At 37.7% G+C, this 24,081-nt stretch overlaps 2 protein-coding genes across 2 annotated transcripts in view; both read right to left on the bottom strand.

The window, feature by feature from the left end:
* The window catches only part of LOC126680938 (probable rhamnogalacturonate lyase B), a 34,227-nt gene extending 22,376 nt beyond the window's left edge, over positions 1 to 11,851 (bottom strand). Inside the window, exon 1 of the mRNA XM_056104273.1 lies at positions 11,788 to 11,851. Coding sequence (XP_055960248.1) covers positions 11,788 to 11,812 — 25 coding nt within the window. The 5' untranslated portion in view covers positions 11,813 to 11,851. The remainder of the gene's footprint in view (positions 1 to 11,787) is intronic.
* Positions 11,852 to 18,677: 6,826 nt separating this feature from the next.
* On the bottom strand, positions 18,678 to 23,762 carry LOC126674025 (uncharacterized). Its single transcript, XM_050368381.1, has 2 exons — positions 19,419 to 23,762; positions 18,678 to 19,319 (listed from the first exon to the last, which is right to left on the bottom strand). Exons 1-2 carry the CDS (start codon positions 23,760 to 23,762, stop codon positions 18,678 to 18,680), a joined length of 4,986 nt encoding a protein of 1,661 aa, XP_050224338.1.
* Positions 23,763 to 24,081: the final 319 nt, after the last annotated feature.

Genomic DNA, 24,081 nt, shown 5'->3' with positions numbered 1-24,081 from the left:
TTCGCTTTATTGGTATACAACTTATTTTATTCAGTTTTAAAAATTAAATGATAAAAAACACTACCCACTATTAAAGTTTATATAAATCTCTAATGCTTGCATACAAAAATATAAATTTTCTATTAATTGATAATTAAGCCATCTAATACCAAGGTGGCCGTGTCTTACATACCCCAATAAATTTATCCCCCGTCTTATAAAAATAGAAAAAATAGACATTTCTAGTATCGCACTAGAAAGTAATTGCTTGATTAAATGCGGTTTTATTACTCTTTAAGGCTCGAGAGAGCGGGAGTAGCGCTTTAGAAGCAATTCGGTCCTCGTTCATACCAAATTTGCATATCCCGTAGTCTTGAACATTTAGGTGTAGTTCCGACCCCTGGACGCTTTCTTTTATTGTTACAACCGTTATTAATTCTAGTTTGTTGATTATGATTTGTGTTGTTTGTTAGTAGTAATTTAGTTATTTGTAGTTATAATTACTCAATCCATTCGTTTGATTTGCTAAACGAATTGAATAACAACTAAAATTCATTCTCGTCAATCGCTCTAGATTCACTCCTTGTGGGATCGATATCCGACTTCCGGATTATTACAAGTTGCGCTTTAGCCAACAATATGCAGGAAATTAGTGTGAGGATGTATAACATCCTCAACTCATGATTTTAGATTGATGATCTCTTGTTTGTGATGATTAGTGTTGCCTTTTGAAGTTCAGAAAAAGAGCGAAAAATAAAAGAAAGATGGAAAAGCAAAAGAAAAGAAAGAGAAATAGAAATAGAAAAATTGAGTTTAAAAGATATAAATCTGAAAATAAGAACTCAAGATATGAAAAGTAAAGAAAAAGAGATTGAAATAGAGGAAGTGTTGAAAGTGTTTATTTGATTAGTTTCTAGTTCATGTTTGTTGGTTTGTCAAGTCATTTTTCAGCATGTCATTTACCTTTTTCCACACCCTAACCTAGACCCCATTCCAACCCTTTAAAAGTCCATTTTGATTCTTTTTGTTTGACTTAACTTAGCAGTGGAATTGTGGACTATAGGCAAACTTATGGCAAGATTACATGTATTGATGTAAGAGCTTAAATTTTTATACCTTTTACACTTGTGTGCGAGAGACTATCTTGTGAGGAGTTACTTGGTGATTTCATTATACAGGCTTGTGATTTTGCTCATCTGCTCGAATTTCGTTTGTTGTTTTTGAATTGATTGTATTGCCATTATGATCAATGTGATTTCAAAATCATGTTTTAATAAGTGTATCTGTATAGTCTCGATGTTATTGATTTATGATTTGGCTTAGGCATTGTGTTATTTGATGTTATTCTCTCATTGTTGTTTACATCAAAGGTATATTTTTATCGATTCATTATTTAAGGGGTTGTGAAAATGCTTTAGTTTCATGAATTCTAGCAGGGGTTGATGATTGGTAGTTGGCATTGTTCTTTATTTGCTGGAGGACAAGCAAAAGGTAAGTGTGAGGATGTTTGATAGGAGTAGAAATACTCCTATATTTAGGTGTGTTTATGATTCGATATATGCATATTTTTATATGTTTTTAAGTTGTTTTTAAGTTGTTTTGTCATCTTATTAGCATTATAAGCTTTTCAGGATAAATGTGCGTCTATTTAGGATATCGGAGCTAAATTGGTGAAATTCAGGAGCTGCTCGATGTCGGAATGAAGTGGAGCTGAGTTGCACAATCAAAAAGCAGAATTTTGAGTCTGGAAATGTCATGTGCGGGCGCACAAGCAATATATGCGGGCACATACTTCCTTCATAACTAGAATATGCAGGCGCATGACAGAAGATGCGGGCGCATAAGGTTGATGTTCGGGTGCATATGACGGCAGAAATTCACGAAAATTGGACAAAAATATCCCGACATGTCACCGATCTTCACTAAATTTAAGGACGTTTCCGGGTTTTCATAGAAACTCGTCCTAAAGTCAGTAGCTGAGGCGGAAGACACATAAATAGCACTTTTTACATCATAATTAGGGTTCGCTAACTATTGTATCTGACCTAAACAACAGATTAGCCTATTTTGAGTTTTGTTCATCGTTTCATACGGAATTTTCTGGATTATTCATCAATAGTATTGTCGGATTTATTACGATTAAGGTACGATTATTTCAGAGAGATCTACTTCATTGTTATCTTTTCCATTATGAATTCCATTGATTATATTGCTGAATTGTCTCCGATAATGAGTAATTGAACCCTTAATTGGGGATTATTAACTGAATTATGCTTATTTAATTGAATTGGGTTTATGAATTATTGTTCAAATTGCAAGTTAGTTGTTGTTTTTAATGTTTAGTTTAATCTGATCACTTAAACTATTGCCTTGTATTTTGGTTTTGACTCAAGAGAGCTAAATTGAGATAAACCATAGCGATTAACAACGTAGGAATTAATTACGCGAGAGTGAATTAATGAATACGTGTTCTTAGAATTTGCTTAATAAACGCCATTCATTAGTTAATTAGGTTGATTATAACACGAGAGTGAGTGATTTGCCTATTGGTTGTTGTGTGTGCGTATTTGCCTGTAGCGACTTGAGAGAGCGATAGGTGGTTTTAACTAGGCTGAACTACAGTTAAAACAACTAAATCTATAACCAATTTGTTGAATAATATAAATATAGTTAATAATCCCTGATTTCCTTCTCATATAGTTTATTCTTAGTTTAATTTCAGCCTATTCTTAGTTTAATTTCAGCTTTATTAAATTTAAATTTTAGTCATCTTAGTTATAATTATTGTTTTCAGTTTATTTAGTTTAATTACATCAATCAAATTATCTTTTCGACTATCCAAATCGAGTCTTTTAACTGGTTGTCTTAAGAAGCTTTCTATGTGGGTACGATATTTGGACTTTACAGTCTATATTACAAGTTGGTTACGTATGCTTGCGTATTTTTACCAACACGTGGCGGCGAGGTTTTTGTGTCAGACCCAACAAAGATTTGTCCTCATGTCAGGTGTCAGCTGACACCTCATCACAAATTCAAAAATACCAAAAATACCCCAAAAATCAATTAAAAAAATAGAAAAATTTAACCCAACCATTCAAATCAAACCAAACCGAACCATTCCACCTCTAACCACCGCCCACTGTCATCACCTTTTTTTGGCCACCACCAATATTTTTTTCCGGCCACCACCACCCACACGCCGCCGCCTTCACGGCCGTAATTGTTTTTCGCGGTTTGTTCTTCATCAAAGAACAGACCCACTAGGTCTTTGTTCTTTGATGAAGAACAAATCATCGATCTGTTCTTCATCCAAGAACAGACCACCGGGGTCTGTTCTTTGATGAAGAAGATGGTCGGCTGGAAAAAAATTTCGGACATGGAGGCGGGGGCGGCAGGAGGGTGGTGGTGCCCGAAGAACAGTGGATGGAAAATGGTGGGGGATGGTTAGGGTGAAGTGGTTTGATTAAATTTAATTGGGTTTGATTTGAATGGTTTGGTTGAATTTTTATTTCTTTTTAATTGATTTTTGGGGTATTCTGGGTATTTTTGAATTTGTGATGAGATGTCAGTTAACACCTGACATGGGGATAAATTTTTGTTGGGTCTGACAGGGTCTGACACAAAATACTCGCCGCCACGTTTGCACTTTTTTGAAAAATCACCGATTTTTAAACTCAGGTGGTTTAGCAAGTGCCGCCACAAACATCAGAGGGTTTACATATCGTTTTTAAACATAGGGGGTTTGTTGTATGGTACCCCAGCGGATTATTAGCTGAGAAAGTTAGTGTGGAGGAAATTAATATTTTCATTTTTTGGTTCACTTAATAACTTCCCGAAAAGTTGCATTTTATTTTAAATTAATTAAAATTAATATTACCCTCAGTAACTAAATTGACTAATTAAATGCAGAGATATAATAGTATTTTAATTAATTTAACTAGGAAAATAGAACTTACCTACATTTTGTTAGGAAAGTCATTTCTCTAGTTAAAGGGAGTCAACTCTTTAACTTCCCGGAAAGTTGATTAGCAAAAATGAAACAAGTGAGAAAAGGACGCTATTTCTTGGAATGTTAGATTTTATTAATGAACTTACTTTCAATCAAGTAAGGCTTCAGTCTCTTTCTATATTCCTTATATTAATTTTCAAAGTTTCAAATATAATGATTTAATATATCCGATATTTATATTTATTTTTAAGTTACTTATAAAAATTGTATTAAATATAATCATTAAAAAATATAGTTATTACATTTTCATTTTCCATTTATTATTCATCTTAAGATTTAATTGAATACTATGCATAACATGTGTAATAGCTACTATAAATAATTATTTTTCATTTTTTATTTTTGATGTGTCAAGTTATTTGTTTAGTAATTATTCTTCAAATAATGTAATTCGGAAATAAAAGGAAGTAGTGGAAGTCAGCAAATTAATTTAAAAAACTTATCTTGGTTTACGCACTCATATCATTTGGTTGATGATTGACACTTGTCCTAGCTTTATAATAGAATGCACAAAGGTATATTCTTTTATTATGAGCCCTTGACTGTCGGTCCATTTGAGGATTAAAAAACAAGCCATGGTTGACTCATTTTTTTAAGTACTTTTCTTCTTATTGGCTGATCCATTTTTACTCACATGGGCATGGCCAATCCGAATCAGGCAAACTCCAGGCCCTAGATAATTAGATAAGGTGTTGTTTTCTGTTCGTACTCACTCCATACGTAATACTCCCTCGGTCGGTCGTAAAATCATGTCAAATTTTTACGTTTTAAAAATGCTAATCTCCTTAAAAATCTTCTACTTTTAACCCCTTGCACCTTCACCTTATAAAATTCCTAATTTTATTTAAATTTCCACCTTTCATTTTCAATTGAACCATTAAAATATTAAATTAATTTTTTTTTTATTTAAAAAAAATCAAATCAATATTTTATATTTTAAGACATATTTTAAATAGTTCTCAATATTAAAATTTTAACAATAAAATTATCTTTTCTAAAAAAAATATTTTAAAAATTAATAAATTTCACATTCACTTATACCTTACTATTTTAGTTCTACAAAATTAATTAAATTAAATTTTTAATAAAATATTCAATATTTTTTAATAAAAAAATTAAATTTTTTGCGAAAAATCAGGATGTTCTTCTCAAGAAAGAATAACCATTGTTCTTCCTTGAAAAGAACATCTCCGAATATTCTTCTTTGAAGAACAGCACCAGCTAAGAACAGCTCAGTTGTTCTTCTTTGAAAAGAACAACCTTGATCTGTTCTTCGTTGTGAAGAACAGATGGAAAGGATCGTTGGAATTTTTTTTTCGACAGTTGATTAATGGTGGTCGATTTTTGAATTTTTTTATAAAATATTTGATTTAGAATCGGAGTATGCGAGATTTTTTTAATTAAATTTAAATCAAAATTATATGGATTTAATTAAATTAGTTTTACGGAATAAAGGTGGTGAGGTGCGATTCAAAATTTAAAGTGATGAACTTGAAAAAACAATAGTAATATTTTTAATATTCTAAAGTGATAAATATTATGGATCTAAAAAATTAAAAGTACAAATACAGACCGAAGAGAGTAATATATGATTTTCACTACTTATCTTTTGATTTTTTTTTAATTTACGTCTGACAATTTAAAATTATTAACCTACAAATATCTTTTGTTTTTTAATTAAATCTCAAACTTTTAAAATTTTCTTGTAAGATAGTAACATAAGAATTGTTAAAACAATGTTGAATAAGAGTTGAAAAAAATGATTATTTATTATTTTAACTTTCGCAGTTGAGATCCACTATTCAAAAATATCAAAATTTGAAAATTTATATTTTCATCCGGGAGTAAATTATAATTATATATTTATATATTTAAAATGGTTAAAGAGTGAATGAAAACATGTTATTTATTGAAATTGAAAATATTATAAAAAATATATTCCACATCAATTTAATATCACAATTTGATGTGTTTATAATAATTTATATTTTTTTCTTAATTATAAGCAAGTTAGCCAAAAGTGTGTAAACAAACTATAATAGACATGTCACAATCATACATGAGTTTAGCACAAACTTTTTATTGTGTTTTTAACTTTTATAACACTTAAATAAAGAGTGTAATATTTTTATTTTTTTAATAAAGAAAAGGTCATACATTTTATTTGGCTTAAGCTTAATATAGGCCAGTGATTCCAAACAAGACCTCTATTCCAGAAAGTGAAACAACATACACCAAGTTTTGGTTTGTTGAAAGCAATACTTTAGCATTGTTGTGATTGGTTTTATTATGGAGACAAGTTAATTTTTTCATACTGATGAGGGTAAAATTAGTTTAAGAAAAACAGGTGATACATATAACTCGATTCAATTGTATTTAATATTTTTATTTATTAATTCAATTTTATTATCGGGTATTTGAAAATGGAAATCTCAATTTTCGCTATGTGGCAATTTAGGCACGACTTTTAAAACTTGATAAAAAAATCCAACTTTTTATTTCTTAGCATTTCTAGCATGAAAGTATTTATTTTTCCATCAAATGATGTCGTTTTTGGCGGTTTTTAATAAATGTAACAATATCAAATAATGATACTAGACTGTAAAATGTCAAAATAATAATAATGAAAAGTTGGACATTTTATTATATAAATTTTAAAAATTATGCTTAAATCGTTACAGACGTGAAAGTTATTTTTTTTTTTTATAAATAACTCCTTTATTATTTATTACTAATTACAAGAAACTAAGAATAACCATACCTAATTCTTAAAAAAAAGAAACAAGGAATTAAGTATCTTAAAACATTGTAGTGTTGGTAGAAAGACTCAACTCAAATGTAAGATTTTCTTTTAGGGAAATAAATACTAGTACGACTATTTTTAGAGAGTGTTTATTACATGAATTAATTGTGTCATATCATATTTATAATAAGTTAATAAACATTTGTGATAGAAATTTTTTTTTTTATTATTTAATTTTTTTATTTTCAATTTTTCCACATAACTAACGCATCATTAGTGTATTGTACGAATAACATGATGCAACGGTAGCGTATAATAATTATTTATTTTTAAATACAAAGCATGTCGACACATATACGAGAAATATGCCAGTATTTTAGTAAAAATATTCTTGTACTATTGTTTAGAACAAAGCATGCCGGAAGGGGCCTCGTTTGGCTAACTAAAGGTGTGATCTTCACGTGCATGCCAGTCAAAGAAATGTTGACATCTTCTAGCTGGGCTCCCATGCGTTTGGAGGACTAACAAAAATCAGGATAATATAGTCTCAAATCTCAATAAAGAAAAAACCCGAGAATTGTGTCATGCGATTAGAGATTAGGTTTAATTGTTTAAAATATCCTTTTCTTTTTAACTTTTTAAAAATAAGCCTAATTATTTTTAAAAAGGCCTAATGTCTTAAAAAATCCCGACCTTTTAGCCCGTTTTTAATCATACCCTGACGTTGAAAATTTGTTAATTTTATCCTATTTTGCATTTTTGTGTTTCAATTGTACCCTGAAAAATTAAATTAACGTCTTTTGCGTTTGGAAATTTGTTTATAACATTTTACATGTCTCGCATATATTAATTGTATATTTTTAAAATTTATTTAAATTTAGTTAAATTAATTAAGAATTTAAATTAGTGTTAATTTGATTATAGATTTTAGTTAGTTTTTAAAAATAAAGGACTTATTTGTACTTTTTTGAATAAAAAAGAATTTAATTTCATGTTTAGACTTAATTAATTGAATAATTTCATCATTTAAGTAAAAAAATTAACAAAAATTAAAATATTGGGGTACAATTGAAAACGGAAAATTCAAAAGTGGGTAAAAATGATAAATTTTCAACGTCGGGGTGGAATTTAAAAAAAATTTAAAGGTGAGGGGTTTTTGAGTGATTAGACCTAAAAAAAACCCACCTTATAATATTTTTTCATTTATACCATGACCTAGGAAAAAGTTTATTTGTACCTTTTTTTAATTTTTAATTTTTATCTCTACCCCAAAAAGGATACAATTGACTATATAATATTTTTAAGGATAAAAATGTTAATACCAACTAAATAGAAGGGTTCCACCATATTTTTTTTTATTTTAGAAAATACAAATAAGTCCTGCAACTTTAATAATATTCAAATAAATCTTCTAATTTATTATTTTTAAATATTTTAATAATAAATTAAATTATTTAAAAAAATATTTTTCGGTGTACCATCGTGCTCTCTGATTTATCAAACTCGCTAATTTTTTTAATTTTTTTTTATCGTTTTGATACTCCTCCTCTCGGAGGAGCCCTCCTTCCTCCCATGGGGGAAGGAGCAGAGCAACTCGCTCCTTCCCCCATGGGAGGAAGGAGCACGCTGCTCCTCCCTCCCATGGAAGAAGAAGCAGATATGCTCCTTCCTCCATGGAAGGAGGAGCTGAGCTCCTCCTCCTTCGAGGAGGAGCCTGGAAAATTTAAAAAAAAAATAAATTTTTTACGTAAATTTTAATTTTTATTACGGTTAAGATACTTGTTTATTATATAAATTAAATATTTATTATCAATTTAATTTTTTTTTGAAAAAGAAGGTATTTTTGTACAATTAATATGATTAATGTCTTATTAGAATAATAGTTAAATTTGATGGATTATTTTAGCCTTTTTTGTATATGAAAATAGATCAATTTAGTACTTCGGGGTACAGTTGAAAACGAAAAATCAAAAATAGGGTACAAATGAACTTTTTCCTTGGTCATGGTATAAACGAAAAAATATTATAAGGTGGATTTTTTTAAAATAATTAGGCCTTAAAAATATAATTTTTAGTCTGTTTTTTGTAAATAAATTTCAATCACCAAACATATATATTTATAAAAATTAATTTTTTGTATTTTTTTAAACTATGACTAAATATTTATTTTTTAATCGAATTATTTATTAAAGTTAGACTAAAATTAATGTTCCTAAAAGTTTAGGCCAATATAAAAAAAATTAATGGTTTAATATTTTTTAAATGATATTAATTAGGCCTTTAAATTAATTTTAAAGCTATATACACCCTCTGTTCTTTTTTAGTAGTTGTTTTAGATAAATATATTTGTTTATCAATAGTTGTTACTTTAAAATTTATATGTGACTTATATAATTGTATTCCAAGTATAATTTTTTCATTAAATTACTTCATTAAATAATAGTTCAACTTTTAAAGTTAAACTTTTCACTGGTGGGTTAATAATTTTATTTTCAAAACTAAATTTTTAATTAATGGAGTTAATAAATGAAGTCATATTAGTCTTTATCTTTATAATTTAAGATAAATTAGATAATTTTTTAATAATAGCAATTGAGCTAAAAGCGACAATTAAATAAAAACGGAGGGAGTATTTTTATGATTTTTGCATGATTAGAATTGCAAAAGTATTAGTTAATACTTTTTTATGAATAATATTTTATATTTACATTTTAAAATTCAATTTTAAATTGAACATATCAATACTTTTATCCATTTTAATTGTTTAGAGATAGGATGTTGTAGGTTCCACACTAATAGACTTAGATCGATATTTTATGAGTAAGATACATAGTACCATCATTATTGCACCAGAAAACCTTGGGAATGAAAGAATGATTCTATTATTGCACCAACATATACATGGTGGTATATGTGTTGCTATTTCGATACATGATACTTGCTTTAGATTTAGGCAAACATACTAAAAACTCCCCCACCTTTGATTTTTTTTTCAATTCCACCACCACCTAGGAGAATTCTCAATTATACCCTATTTAGGGTTTTCAGTTTTCATCTGTACCCAAAAATAAAAAAAATTAATAATTTAATTAATTTAATGATAAAATTATTAAAACCAACTAAATAGAGGGATTGTATCATTATTTTTTCCATTTGAAATAAATAAATAAATTAGTATATGAAGGATTAATTTAAACTTTTTTCTAAATAAAAAGAGGTCATTTTAGTCAATTGGGGTACAGACGAAAACTGAAAACCCTAAATAGGGTGTAATTGAAAATTCTCCTACGTGGTGGTGCAATTGAAAACAAAGTCAAAGGTGGGGGGTTTTTAAGTATTTTTGCCTTAGATTTATCTTAGGTTTTTTTAAGGGTTAATGTCAAAAAAAAATCACGAACTTTACATGTTTTTTCATTTTAATCACGTAGTTTAAATTTTCTCATTTTCATGCACGAACTATCACCTTTTCTCAAATTCATGCACGGTGATGAGGTGACACTCATTTATTGGTGTAAATTGACCTCCACCTCAGCTAATTACACCAATGGAGTCGTGACACCTCACCATCGTGTATGAATTTGAGAAAAAATGGTAGTTCGTGTATGAAAATGAGAAAATTTAAACTGTGTGATTAAAATGAAAAAACATGTAAAGTTGGTGAATTTTTCTGACATTAACCTTTTTTTTAATAAAATTAGTAACACATATGCCACCATATATATATGTTGATGCAGCAAGAAAACCTTGGGAACGAAAGAATGATTCTATTTTCATAATTGCTTTAGGTCTATCTTAGTTTTTTTATATGGTATTTATATACTTTTTGAGAGGTTATATGATATTTATATATTAAAAGTATTTTAATTTTAATATTCACTTGTAAAATTTATTTAATATAATTATTAATAAATATTTAATAGATAATTATATTAATGGGTGTGCCAAAAAAATATCATAACAAGCATCTTATACGAATTTAAACCGAAATATGCCAAAATAGTTTTTAGATTTATCAATTTGAATTTAATTTTATCTGTTTGATTTAGGAAATATAATTTGAATTCCATTTCAATTAATTATTTCAATTTTATCTAAGATAAATGGTGTATGAAAGCAAAAGTTATATGAGCGGAACTAAACCCGCCCCACATTTTCTTTGGAAGAGAGTTAAAAATATGTTTACATCTGCTGCCAACAGTTTTTCTTCAAAATAGCATATTTTATTAATTTCTTCTTGAGAAATGCTATACAACACGAAGTGGTTAGCACACGAAAAACACACATTTATTGGAAAATGGTGTTAATTAATGCTAATAGGCTAAATCTCTATTATCTATGTATGTTAACCCACGTAATTACATTTTACTTCTTTTTGTTCTTTTAATTACTTGTTAAATTAAATTCTTTATCTCAATTTTCTTTATTTGTTCTATTTTTATTTTTTCAGTTTACTGCTTCTTTTAAAATTAATGTCAAGAGAAATTTGTAAAATATATTATTTCTAACTGAACCTGATCATAATGTTTTTTTTCCTTTTAAAATTATTTTATCTAATTTTCAAAAATAATACTCCCTCCGTCCCGTTTAAGAAGGGACATATCCCATTTTTATTTGTCCCATCTAAGAAGGCCATATCGTGTTTTTTGTGCCAATTTATATTGAACTTCCACTTTTATCCCTTTAGTTATTTCACTATATATTAAATGCAACTCAATTTACAATAAATCTATACTATTATTAGGAGAAACTATACTAATAAATAGGGGTAGACATGATAAAATAAAATATTGTCTTATTTTATTAATCTTTGTGCAAAACTCATTTGTCCCTTCTTAAACGGGACGGAGGGAGTAACTTTTAAAATTCAATAATGATCATGACTGAATGAAAAGTTCGTTTAACAAAAATTCAATAATGTTTTTAAAAAATAGTAATTCTCATAAACAAAAAAATTAAACTATAATAATATCTCAAACTTTTGAATTTGTTAAAGAAATAATTTTTTTTTTGAATTTTTGCTAAAGAAAAAAAATTCAACTATTTTGTTGATACCGACCTAATAATATTCGAACTCCAAGCATCGCCTAACGAATGCTATGCTCGCCCAACGAGTCTCCAAACCTCCCATCGCCCATGTCTGTCTCGGGCGGACTCATCCAGGTCTGCCATCTAGGCGACCTCATCCACTCCGTTCCCTGACACCCACTACCCGGTATAATCGGGAACGTGCCTTCACCATTATCAATAATCGTGGGGCAAACCCACGATTTACCAGATAACCACCGCCTTAAACTCATTATAAAAGGAAGCCACCGAATGCTGAGAAGGGTAAGCAAAATCAGACTTAAATACTCTTACATTCATTTACCTACCAAAAAACCCTCTTTGACTTAAGCATCGGAGTGGCTTTCAGGCTGAGCAAGCCTGAGGTCCTTTGAGCTTATATTTGTTACTTGTGCAGGAAAAACAGTACGGGCGACCCTTTAAAGATCGACCTGTATCATTTGGTGCGGTGAACGTGGAACTTATTAGTTTCGTCGTTCCTTTTAGATACTTTTCAGAATTCGCTTTTTCAAGAATGGATCCCCCAGGAGACAATACTCTACCAGCCACCAACCGAGAAGACAGGGAAACAGAACCACCGGCCCTAAACCTGTTTCCCCCAACCAGCGAAGAAGGAGAAACCAGCGACCCCCTGGCGATAAGACAGACGATACCTCCGATAGCCATAGCACCTGAGGGAGAGCCAATCAACAACCAAGCAATGTTCAAGGCTTTCCTAGAAATCACCAGTCTACTCAAAGACATCAAACAGAGTATCTCGTTAAAACCGCCAGAGCAGGGATCAGCAAAATCACCAGTACAGAAGTTAACGTCAACCATGGACAAGGGAAAAGAACCGATGCGAGAGGAAGATGCCCCTGAAAATTCCACACGGAAACAAAATGCCCCCATCATAATTCCAGACGAAGAACGTTGGATGGATGAACAACACACCCTCAAAGGCGGAGAAGAGCATCTGGAGGAAAAAGTCCGTCAAGTCATGAGCAGGCTTGGAATAAGATGTGAAGACGTGGACATCTCTCTTCGAAGTGACTCACCACTCGCGGATTTCATCATCTCTCACGAGTTCCCTACAAAGTTCAGATACCCCCCAAATTTGGAGTCATACGATGGAACAGGCTGTCCCAAGAGCCATATTCACAAATTCCAAGCGGTGATCAATGTTCAGACAAACTTGGATCACGTACTATGCAAACTTTTTCCTACTACCTTAAAAGGTCTGGCGCAGGAATGGTACCAGAGTTTAAAGCCAGGATCAGTGCTGACGTTCAAACAATTCTCAGGACTATTCCAGGCTAGATTCGTAGCATGCATCCCTCAAAAGAAGCTATCCACAGATCTGCTGGCCATCATGCAATGGGAAGGAGAGACACTCAGGAAGTATGTAGAAAGATTCAATAAGGAGGCGATGCAGATAGAAGACCTGAGCCAGGAGATCGCCTACACAGCATTACTCAATGGAACTACCAACTCCGACCTACGAAAGGAATTATTGGCTAAATCGCCAAAATCATTTACCACACTGATGACCATCGCACATACACAGATCAGAGTGGATGATGGCCAGAGAGAGATAGAGAATCGCCTCGGACGGGCAGAAGAACGAACGTTTGCAGAAAGAAGAAATGGGGACAGGTCGCCCATAGGAAAGAGGTTCGGAGAAAAAGGCAACGACCATTTCAGAAATAAAAGAAAAAAAGACGAAGATAGGCGATATACGCCCCTGAACACGACCAGAACCAACGTACTGTTTTGGGTAAAAGACAGCCGAGAGAAGGTCAGATGGCCAAGGAAGATGAACGCTGCGTCAGCCAGCAAAAGAGACAATAGCAAATACTGTGAATTTCACAGAGACAACGGCCACACCACAGATGAATGCTGGCACTTGAAGGAGGAGATAGAGAAGCTGATAGAAAGGGGATCCCTTTCCCAGTTCGTAAAAAGGGACACCGAAGCCAGAGAAACGGAATCAGAAAGAAAGAAAGAGCGGAAAGAAGAAATCAGCAGAAGACCCAGACCAGAGCCAGCAGGCGTGGTTAACGTAATAATGGGCGGATCGACCGGAGGAGACAGCAATACTACAAGGAAGAAAGCTGCAAGAACAGTCTACTCGGTTAGCCCGGGTGCACCGAATGCTAAGAAATTCAGAAGTGTATCTTTTTCGGAGGTCGATAGTCATGGCTTATCAGTCCCCCATGAGGACGCCCTAGTTGTCAAGGGGCGACTCAACAATTTCGAGGTTTCTCGGATGCTCGTAGACACGGGAAGTTCGGTAAACATGATTACGATGGAGGTGTTCGGCAGAATTGGACTCAAGAAAGAAAATTTGACACATGTCTCTACTCCACTAGTGGGACTAGGAGGCAAATCTGTACAGGTGGAAGGATCACTGGAAATAAGCATCCAACTGGGGGATGGAGAGATCTACAAAGAGATCCGAGCAGAATTCATGGTGGTCAATATGGATTTCGCATACAACGCAATTCTCGGAAGGCCACTCTTGCACGATACATGCGCATCCATTTGCATGAGGTACCTACTAATGAAAATCCCAACCAGAGAAGGCGATGCCGAAGTCAGAGGATGCCAAAAGTCAGCCAGAGAAGCATACTTTACAGCTCTCAGGAAAGTACATATAACTTTGCCAGTACTAACAATGGAACCTCCAGAGAAGAAGGAAAGGGCGGAGCATTATGGGCGAACTGAGAAAATCGAATTATCCCCAGGAAAGGAGATAGAAGTGGGAGATGAGCTAGAAGAAGAAATCAAGCGATCTCTGACCGAAAACCTCAGATCGCTTGGAGACTCCTTTGCCTGGACAACAGACGAATTGATCGGAGTAGACCCGGACGTCATATGTCATCGGTTAAACATAGCGACCGACGCGAAGACAGTAATACAAAAGAAGAGAAGGCACTCGCCCGAAAAACAACTCGCCATCGCAGAAGAGATCGCCCGGTTAAAAGCAGCAAACGTGATCAAAGACGCATATTACCCCAAGTGGGTAGCAAATGTGGTGATGGTAAAAAAGTCCAATGGCACTTACCGAATGTGCGTGGACTTCACAGATCTGAATAAAGCATGTCCCAAAGATAGTTTCCCACTTCCACACATTGATCAGTTAGTAGACTCCACAGCAGGTCACGCCCTCTATACATTCCTAGATGCCAAGGCGGGATATCACCAGATACCCATGGCACCTGAAGATCAGGAGAAGACGGCCTTCATAACAGACCAGGGATTATTTTGTTACAAGATGATGCCCTTCGGTCTGAAGAACGCAGGAGCCACATATCAGCGGCTGGTGAACTCAATATTCAGAGATCAGATAGGAAAACACATGGAAGTTTATGTGGATGACATGATTATCAAGAGCATCCGAGCTGAAGACCACCCAACAGATGTGAAGATAGTCCTGGAGACGCTAAAGAGATACCAGCTAAAACTCAATCCGGAAAAGTGCGTATTCGGAGTACCGGCAGGCAAGTTCTTGGGGTACATGGTCTCTCAGAGGGGTATCGAGGCTAACCCAGATAAAATCGAAGCGGTCTTAAAGATGACACCGCCACGGAGCATACATGAAGTCCAGAAGCTCAACGGCCGGATCACGGCTCTAGGACGGTTCATGTCCTGCTCGGCAAAACGATGCCTGCCTTTCTTCAAAACCCTGAAACAGATCAAGAACTTCACATGGACCGCAGAATGCCAGCAGGCGTTTGAAGAATTGAAAAGCTTCCTATCCTCGCCCCCACTGTTGGCGAGACCGGATCCGGGCGACGTGTTATATTTATACATCTCTTGCTCTGACGAAACAATAGCAGGAGTATTGGTGTCAGAAAAAGGAGGCGAACAATACCCGATCTACTACATCAGCAAAGTACTCAGAGATGCGGAGCTGAGATACCCGAAGTTGGAGAAGCTGGCGCTATGCGTATACACCGCCACCATCAAGCTCCGACATTACTTCGAAGGGCACCAAGTCATTGTACGGACCGACCAACCACTACGAAAAATCCTCCAGAAGGCAGAGACAAGTGGACGCATAGCAGAATGGGCCGTCAAAATAGGAAGTCTGGGCGTTATCTATGAAGCTCGGAAAGCACTGAAAGCACAAGCACTAGCCGACTTCTTCGCTGAACTAACATTCAAAGAACCCATGGAGGACAAAACGACTCCCTGGGAGATGCACGTCGATGGAGCAGTTTGCGGAGAAGGAGCAGGCATCGGAGTAGTGCTCAAAGGACCAGGAAGAATCCAAATGGAATACTCAGCAAGACTCGAGTTTCCAGCCTCCAACAATGTTGCGGAATATGAGGCGCTGATAACAGGGTTGCAACTATGCGAAGAGCTCAACATCTCCGAAGTCCAGATCTGCAGTGATTCACAACTGGTTGTGAACCAAGTCTCGGGGAACTTCGAAGTAAAGGAAGCTACATTGAAGAAGTACGCCAAGCAGGCCAAAACCTTCTTTGCCAATAATGGGCGATCCTGGTCGCTACAGCAAATACCCAGAGCAATGAATGGAAGATCAGACGAATTGGCAAAGTGGGCAGCAACAAAGAATTACGACTCAATGAGAAACATTCCTCATGAAATCAAACGACAGCCTAGCTTTCAAGAAGAAATTGAGAAAGGCGAAGTACTGATGGTAGAAGGGGAAGAAACCTGGATGTCCCCCCTCACAGCATACCTGGCTAATGGAATACTCCCCGAGGATAAGAAGGAAGCCAAAAGGATAGTGATACTTTCATCAAAGTTCGGAATATACAACGGCCAGCTGTACAAACGGTCATTCACCCATCCCTGGCTAAGATGTGTGAACAAAGAAGAAGGGGAGTACATCATGAAAGAATTACATGAGGGGACCTGCGGAGCACATGACGGAGCATCAACACTGGTCAGGAAAGCACTGCTACAAGGCTATTATTGGCCCACGATGAAAGAACAAGCTACAACGCTAGTAAGGGGATGCTGGCCTTGCCAGCAACATGCCTTGGTACCAAGAAAGCAAGCTTCAGAAATGAAACCCATCGGCAGTGCATGGCCGTTCGCCCAGTGGGGTATGGACATCCTGGGACCTCTCCCTTTGGCCACAGGACAACGGAAGTTCCTAGTAGTGGCAATCGACCACTTCACCAAGTGGATAGAAGCGGAACCACTGGCAAAAATCACACAACAACGCATAACTAACTTTTTCTTTAGATCTATCTTGTGCAGGTTTGGAATACCGAAGGTGCTGATCACAGACAACGGAAAGCAGTTCGACTCAGCAAAGTTTAGAAAGTTTTGTGCCGAGTATCAGATCGACCTAAGGTTCACTTCGGTTTATCATCCACAATCGAATGGGCAAACCGAAGTGGCCAACAGAATCCTACTGGCCGGACTAAAAAGAAGACTAGACGAGTGCAAAGGAAGATGGGTAGAAGAACTCTACAGTGTCCTATGGAATTACCGTACCACCCCTAGAGAATCAACGGGCGAAACTCCATTCGCCCTAGCCTATGGAACGGAGGCTGTAATCCCTGTAGAGATCGGCGCACCCACGCCAAGGACAGAAGACAACCAGCTAAACCTAGAAGAAAACGAAGAAGAGCTCAGGAACAATCTAGATCTCCTGGTTGAAAAAATCAACAGATCAGACATCAGGATGGAAGCCTACAGACAAAAGATGGCCAAACATTTCAACAGCCATGTAAAGAAAAGATAAAGTCTCAGTTGCTGAGAAGAGGCTTTATTTGAAGCGAGGCAGGCTGATTCGTGAGAAGGAGAGGCGTCGCCGTAACACCGCCCAGCTAGCCAATGATCTGACTGACTTCACTGAAGCCATCGTGGGTACCTACTTGGAGCGTCATCCTGATGGGGACGTTGAATTCTTATATGGCTTTCCCGAGGGGATTAACAGTGAGAGTGAGCCAGATTCTCCCCAGGACTTGTTTGTCTCCATCAAGTCTGAAAATGGTGGAGGTGCTGCTGAGGTTGCCGAACAGCCTGCCCAAGGGGTCCAGGAACCTGCCAAGGCTGGCGAGAAGCCTCTTGTTCCCGGTTTGGGGGGTAGTCCTGAGGAGAAGGACTTCGGCTTGCTTATATCTTCGGAGCGACCTTTTGCTGCTCTGGACTTATTGGATCGGCCTTCTGACCTGGAGTCTATCCTTCCAGGGTCCGATCCTCTTAGCCTTGCCGATGTCCCTTCTCCCACCCGTTCTGGCAACATTCATGTCGATGCTTCTTCTTCAGCCAGGCGGGATTCGCAGGAGGGGCTATCTGTCCCCAATATTTTGGATGGGAACAAGGAGGCTGCCCCGGAGAAGGTTGAGCCAGAGATCATCAAGCTTTAGATTCCCTTTTTTTTTTTTTTTTTTTTTTTTTTTTTTTTGTATAGGAAGAACTTTCCTTTCTTCTTTTTTTTGTTATGCACTTTGTACACTTGTATCTTTTCTTTTGTCAGGAATTTTATTTTCCTTTGTAATTTCTGTGGGGCATTTGCCTTCTTTTTAATATATATCTTTTTTGCCTTCTTTATTTTTGAGACAGTTAGCTTCTATGTTCTCTTTATTTTAGGCGATATATATATTTGGACTGTGTATTTTCCTTTTTTGGGAATGAACTCGTCAGTTCTCCTCTTTGGAAATATTTTAAGTAATCAGCAACTATGGTAAAGAGATGATATCTGTGGAAATTCCTTGTCCGAGCAAGGGTAAATTAAAATACTTGCATAAATTCAAATACATTAATGTGATGAAATATCACTTGTGGAAATTGAAATAATGCTGTGATTAAACATCACTTGGAGGAATTGAAATACAATATTGAAACTGAACACTTCTTGACTAATTATACTACTTCTTAAAGTAACTAATCATGTTTGATGGCGACCCATTGGGACTAAATTTTCCTCAAGTTGTTGGCGTTCCATGTCCTTGGTATGATTCTTCCCATGGAGTTGGTGAGTTTAAATGTTCCTTCTTTGATGACCTCGCTGATGGTGTAAGGTCCTTCCCAGTTTGGCTGCAGTTTTCCACTTCCTGCTTCTCCTTTTTTGACTTCGGTTTTTCGCATGACTAGGTCGCCTAGTTTGAATTTTCTTTTCTTTACATGGCTGTTGAAATGTTTGGCCATCTTTTGTCTGTAGGCTTCCATCCTGATGTCTGATCTGTTGATTTTTTCAACCAGGAGATCTAGATTGTTCCTGAGCTCTTCTTCGTTTTCTTCTAGGTTTAGCTGGTTGTCTTCTGTCCTTGGCGTGGGTGCGCCGATCTCTACAGGGATTACAGCCTCCGTTCCATAGGCTAGGGCGAATGGAGTTTCGCCCGTTGATTCTCTAGGGGTGGTACGGTAATTCCATAGGACACTGTAGAGTTCTTCTACCCATCTTCCTTTGCACTCGTCTAGTCTTCTTTTTAGTCCGGCCAGTAGGATTCTGTTGGCCACTTCGGTTTGCCCATTCGATTGTGGATGATAAACCGAAGTGAACCTTAGGTCGATCTGATACTCGGCACAAAACTTTCTAAACTTTGCTGAGTCGAACTGCTTTCCGTTGTCTGTGATCAGCACCTTCGGTATTCCAAACCTGCACAAGATAGATCTAAAGAAAAAGTTAGTTATGCGTTGTTGTGTGATTTTTGCCAGTGGTTCCGCTTCTATCCACTTGGTGAAGTGGTCGATTGCCACTACTAGGAACTTCCGTTGTCCTGTGGCCAAAGGGAGAGGTCCCAGGATGTCCATACCCCACTGGGCGAACGGCCATGCACTGCCGATGGGTTTCATTTCTGAAGCTTGCTTTCTTGGTACCAAGGCATGTTGCTGGCAAGGCCAGCATCCCCTTACTAGCGTTGTAGCTTGTTCTTTCATCGTGGGCCAATAATAGCCTTGTAGCAGTGCTTTCCTGACCAGTGTTGATGCTCCGTCATGTGCTCCGCAGGTCCCCTCATGTAATTCTTTCATGATGTACTCCCCTTCTTCTTTGTTCACACATCTTAGCCAGGGATGGGTGAATGACCGTTTGTACAGCTGGCCGTTGTATATTCCGAACTTTGATGAAAGTATCACTATCCTTTTGGCTTCCTTCTTATCCTCGGGGAGTATTCCATTAGCCAGGTATGCTGTGAGGGGGGACATCCAGGTTTCTTCCCCTTCTACCATCAGTACTTCGCCTTTCTCAATTTCTTCTTGAAAGCTAGGCTGTCGTTTGATTTCATGAGGAATGTTTCTCATTGAGTCGTAATTCTTTGTTGCTGCCCACTTTGCCAATTCGTCTGATCTTCCATTCATTGCTCTGGGTATTTGCTGTAGCGACCAGGATCGCCCATTATTGGCAAAGAAGGTTTTGGCCTGCTTGGCGTACTTCTTCAATGTAGCTTCCTTTACTTCGAAGTTCCCCGAGACTTGGTTCACAACCAGTTGTGAATCACTGCAGATCTGGACTTCGGAGATGTTGAGCTCTTCGCATAGTTGCAACCCTGTTATCAGCGCCTCATATTCCGCAACATTGTTGGAGGCTGGAAACTCGAGTCTTGCTGAGTATTCCATTTGGATTCTTCCTGGTCCTTTGAGCACTACTCCGATGCCTGCTCCTTCTCCGCAAACTGCTCCATCGACGTGCATCTCCCAGGGAGTCGTTTTGTCCTCCATGGGTTCTTTGAATGTTAGTTCAGCGAAGAAGTCGGCTAGTGCTTGTGCTTTCAGTGCTTTCCGAGCTTCATAGATAACGCCCAGACTTCCTATTTTGACGGCCCATTCTGCTATGCGTCCACTTGTCTCTGCCTTCTGGAGGATTTTTCGTAGTGGTTGGTCGGTCCGTACAATGACTTGGTGCCCTTCGAAGTAATGTCGGAGCTTGATGGTGGCGGTGTATACGCATAGCGCCAGCTTCTCCAACTTCGGGTATCTCAGCTCCGCATCTCTGAGTACTTTGCTGATGTAGTAGATCGGGTATTGTTCGCCTCCTTTTTCTGACACCAATACTCCTGCTATTGTTTCGTCAGAGCAAGAGATGTATAAATATAACACGTCGCCCGGATCCGGTCTCGCCAACAGTGGGGGCGAGGATAGGAAGCTTTTCAATTCTTCAAACGCCTGCTGGCATTCTGCGGTCCATGTGAAGTTCTTGATCTGTTTCAGGGTTTTGAAGAAAGGCAGGCATCGTTTTGCCGAGCAGGACATGAACCGTCCTAGAGCCGTGATCCGGCCGTTGAGCTTCTGGACTTCATGTATGCTCCGTGGCGGTGTCATCTTTAAGACCGCTTCGATTTTATCTGGGTTAGCCTCGATACCCCTCTGAGAGACCATGTACCCCAAGAACTTGCCTGCCGGTACTCCGAATACGCACTTTTCCGGATTGAGTTTTAGCTGGTATCTCTTTAGCGTCTCCAGGACTATCTTCACATCTGTTGGGTGGTCTTCAGCTCGGATGCTCTTGATAATCATGTCATCCACATAAACTTCCATGTGTTTTCCTATCTGATCTCTGAATATTGAGTTCACCAGCCGCTGATATGTGGCTCCTGCGTTCTTCAGACCGAAGGGCATCATCTTGTAACAAAATAATCCCTGGTCTGTTATGAAGGCCGTCTTCTCCTGATCTTCAGGTGCCATGGGTATCTGGTGATATCCCGCCTTGGCATCTAGGAATGTATAGAGGGCGTGACCTGCTGTGGAGTCTACTAACTGATCAATGTGTGGAAGTGGGAAACTATCTTTGGGACATGCTTTATTCAGATCTGTGAAGTCCACGCACATTCGGTAAGTGCCATTGGACTTTTTTACCATCACCACATTTGCTACCCACTTGGGGTAATATGCGTCTTTGATCACGTTTGCTGCTTTTAACCGGGCGATCTCTTCTGCGATGGCGAGTTGTTTTTCGGGCGAGTGCCTTCTCTTCTTTTGTATTACTGTCTTCGCGTCGGTCGCTATGTTTAACCGATGACATATGACGTCCGGGTCTACTCCGATCAATTCGTCTGTTGTCCAGGCAAAGGAGTCTCCAAGCGATCTGAGGTTTTCGGTCAGAGATCGCTTGATTTCTTCTTCTAGCTCATCTCCCACTTCTATCTCCTTTCCTGGGGATAATTCGATTTTCTCAGTTCGCCCATAATGCTCCGCCCTTTCCTTCTTCTCTGGAGGTTCCATTGTTAGTACTGGCAAAGTTATATGTACTTTCCTGAGAGCTGTAAAGTATGCTTCTCTGGCTGACTTTTGGCATCCTCTGACTTCGGCATCGCCTTCTCTGGTTGGGATTTTCATTAGTAGGTACCTCATGCAAATGGATGCGCATGTATCGTGCAAGAGTGGCCTTCCGAGAATTGCGTTGTATGCGAAATCCATATTGACCACCATGAATTCTGCTCGGATCTCTTTGTAGATCTCTCCATCCCCCAGTTGGATGCTTATTTCCAGTGATCCTTCCACCTGTACAGATTTGCCTCCTAGTCCCACTAGTGGAGTAGAGACATGTGTCAAATTTTCTTTCTTGAGTCCAATTCTGCCGAACACCTCCATCGTAATCATGTTTACCGAACTTCCCGTGTCTACGAGCATCCGAGAAACCTCGAAATTGTTGAGTCGCCCCTTGACAACTAGGGCGTCCTCATGGGGGACTGATAAGCCATGACTATCGACCTCCGAAAAAGATACACTTCTGAATTTCTTAGCATTCGGTGCACCCGGGCTAACCGAGTAGACTGTTCTTGCAGCTTTCTTCCTTGTAGTATTGCTGTCTCCTCCGGTCGATCCGCCCATTATTACGTTAACCACGCCTGCTGGCTCTGGTCTGGGTCTTCTGCTGATTTCTTCTTTCCGCTCTTTCTTTCTTTCTGATTCCGTTTCTCTGGCTTCGGTGTCCCTTTTTACGAACTGGGAAAGGGATCCCCTTTCTATCAGCTTCTCTATCTCCTCCTTCAAGTGCCAGCATTCATCTGTGGTGTGGCCGTTGTCTCTGTGAAATTCACAGTATTTGCTATTGTCTCTTTTGCTGGCTGACGCAGCGTTCATCTTCCTTGGCCATCTGACCTTCTCTCGGCTGTCTTTTACCCAAAACAGTACGTTGGTTCTGGTCGTGTTCAGGGGCGTATATCGCCTATCTTCGTCTTTTTTTCTTTTATTTCTGAAATGGTCGTTGCCTTTTTCTCCGAACCTCTTTCCTATGGGCGACCTGTCCCCATTTCTTCTTTCTGCAAACGTTCGTTCTTCTGCCCGTCCGAGGCGATTCTCTATCTCTCTCTGGCCATCATCCACTCTGATCTGTGTATGTGCGATGGTCATCAGTGTGGTAAATGATTTTGGCGATTTAGCCAATAATTCCTTTCGTAGGTCGGAGTTGGTAGTTCCATTGAGTAATGCTGTGTAGGCGATCTCCTGGCTCAGGTCTTCTATCTGCATCGCCTCCTTATTGAATCTTTCTACATACTTCCTGAGTGTCTCTCCTTCCCATTGCATGATGGCCAGCAGATCTGTGGATAGCTTCTTTTGAGGGATGCATGCTACGAATCTAGCCTGGAATAGTCCTGAGAATTGTTTGAACGTCAGCACTGATCCTGGCTTTAAACTCTGGTACCATTCCTGCGCCAGACCTTTTAAGGTAGTAGGAAAAAGTTTGCATAGTACGTGATCCAAGTTTGTCTGAACATTGATCACCGCTTGGAATTTGTGAATATGGCTCTTGGGACAGCCTGTTCCATCGTATGACTCCAAATTTGGGGGGTATCTGAACTTTGTAGGGAACTCGTGAGAGATGATGAAATCCGCGAGTGGTGAGTCACTTCGAAGAGAGATGTCCACGTCTTCACATCTTATTCCAAGCCTGCTCATGACTTGACGGACTTTTTCCTCCAGATGCTCTTCTCCGCCTTTGAGGGTGTGTTGTTCATCCATCCAACGTTCTTCGTCTGGAATTATGATGGGGGCATTTTGTTTCCTTGCGGAATTTTCAGGGGCATCTTCCTCTCGCATCGGTTCTTTTCCCTTGTCCATGGTTGACGTTAACTTCTGTACTGGTGATTTCGCTGATCCCTGCTCTGGCGGTTTTAACGAGATACTCTGTTTGATGTCTTTGAGTAGACTGGTGATTTCTAGGAAAGCCTTGAACATTGCTTGGTTGTTGATTGGCTCTCCATCAGGTGCTATGGCTATCGGAGGTATCGTCTGTCTTATCGCCAGGGGGTCGCTGGTTTCTCCTTCTTCGCTGGTTGGGGGAAACAGGTTTAGGGCCGGTGGTTCTGTTTCCCTGTCTTCTCGGTTGGTGGCTGGTAGAGTATTGTCTCCTGGGGGATCCATTCTTGAAAAAGCGAAT

Source organism: Mercurialis annua, linkage group LG1-X, assembly GCF_937616625.2.
Source record: "Mercurialis annua linkage group LG1-X, ddMerAnnu1.2, whole genome shotgun sequence".
Taxonomy (NCBI): Eukaryota; Viridiplantae; Streptophyta; class Magnoliopsida; order Malpighiales; family Euphorbiaceae; genus Mercurialis; species Mercurialis annua.
The sequence above is the reverse complement of the archived record's forward strand: the minus strand, read 5'-3'. Positions and strand labels throughout refer to the sequence as shown.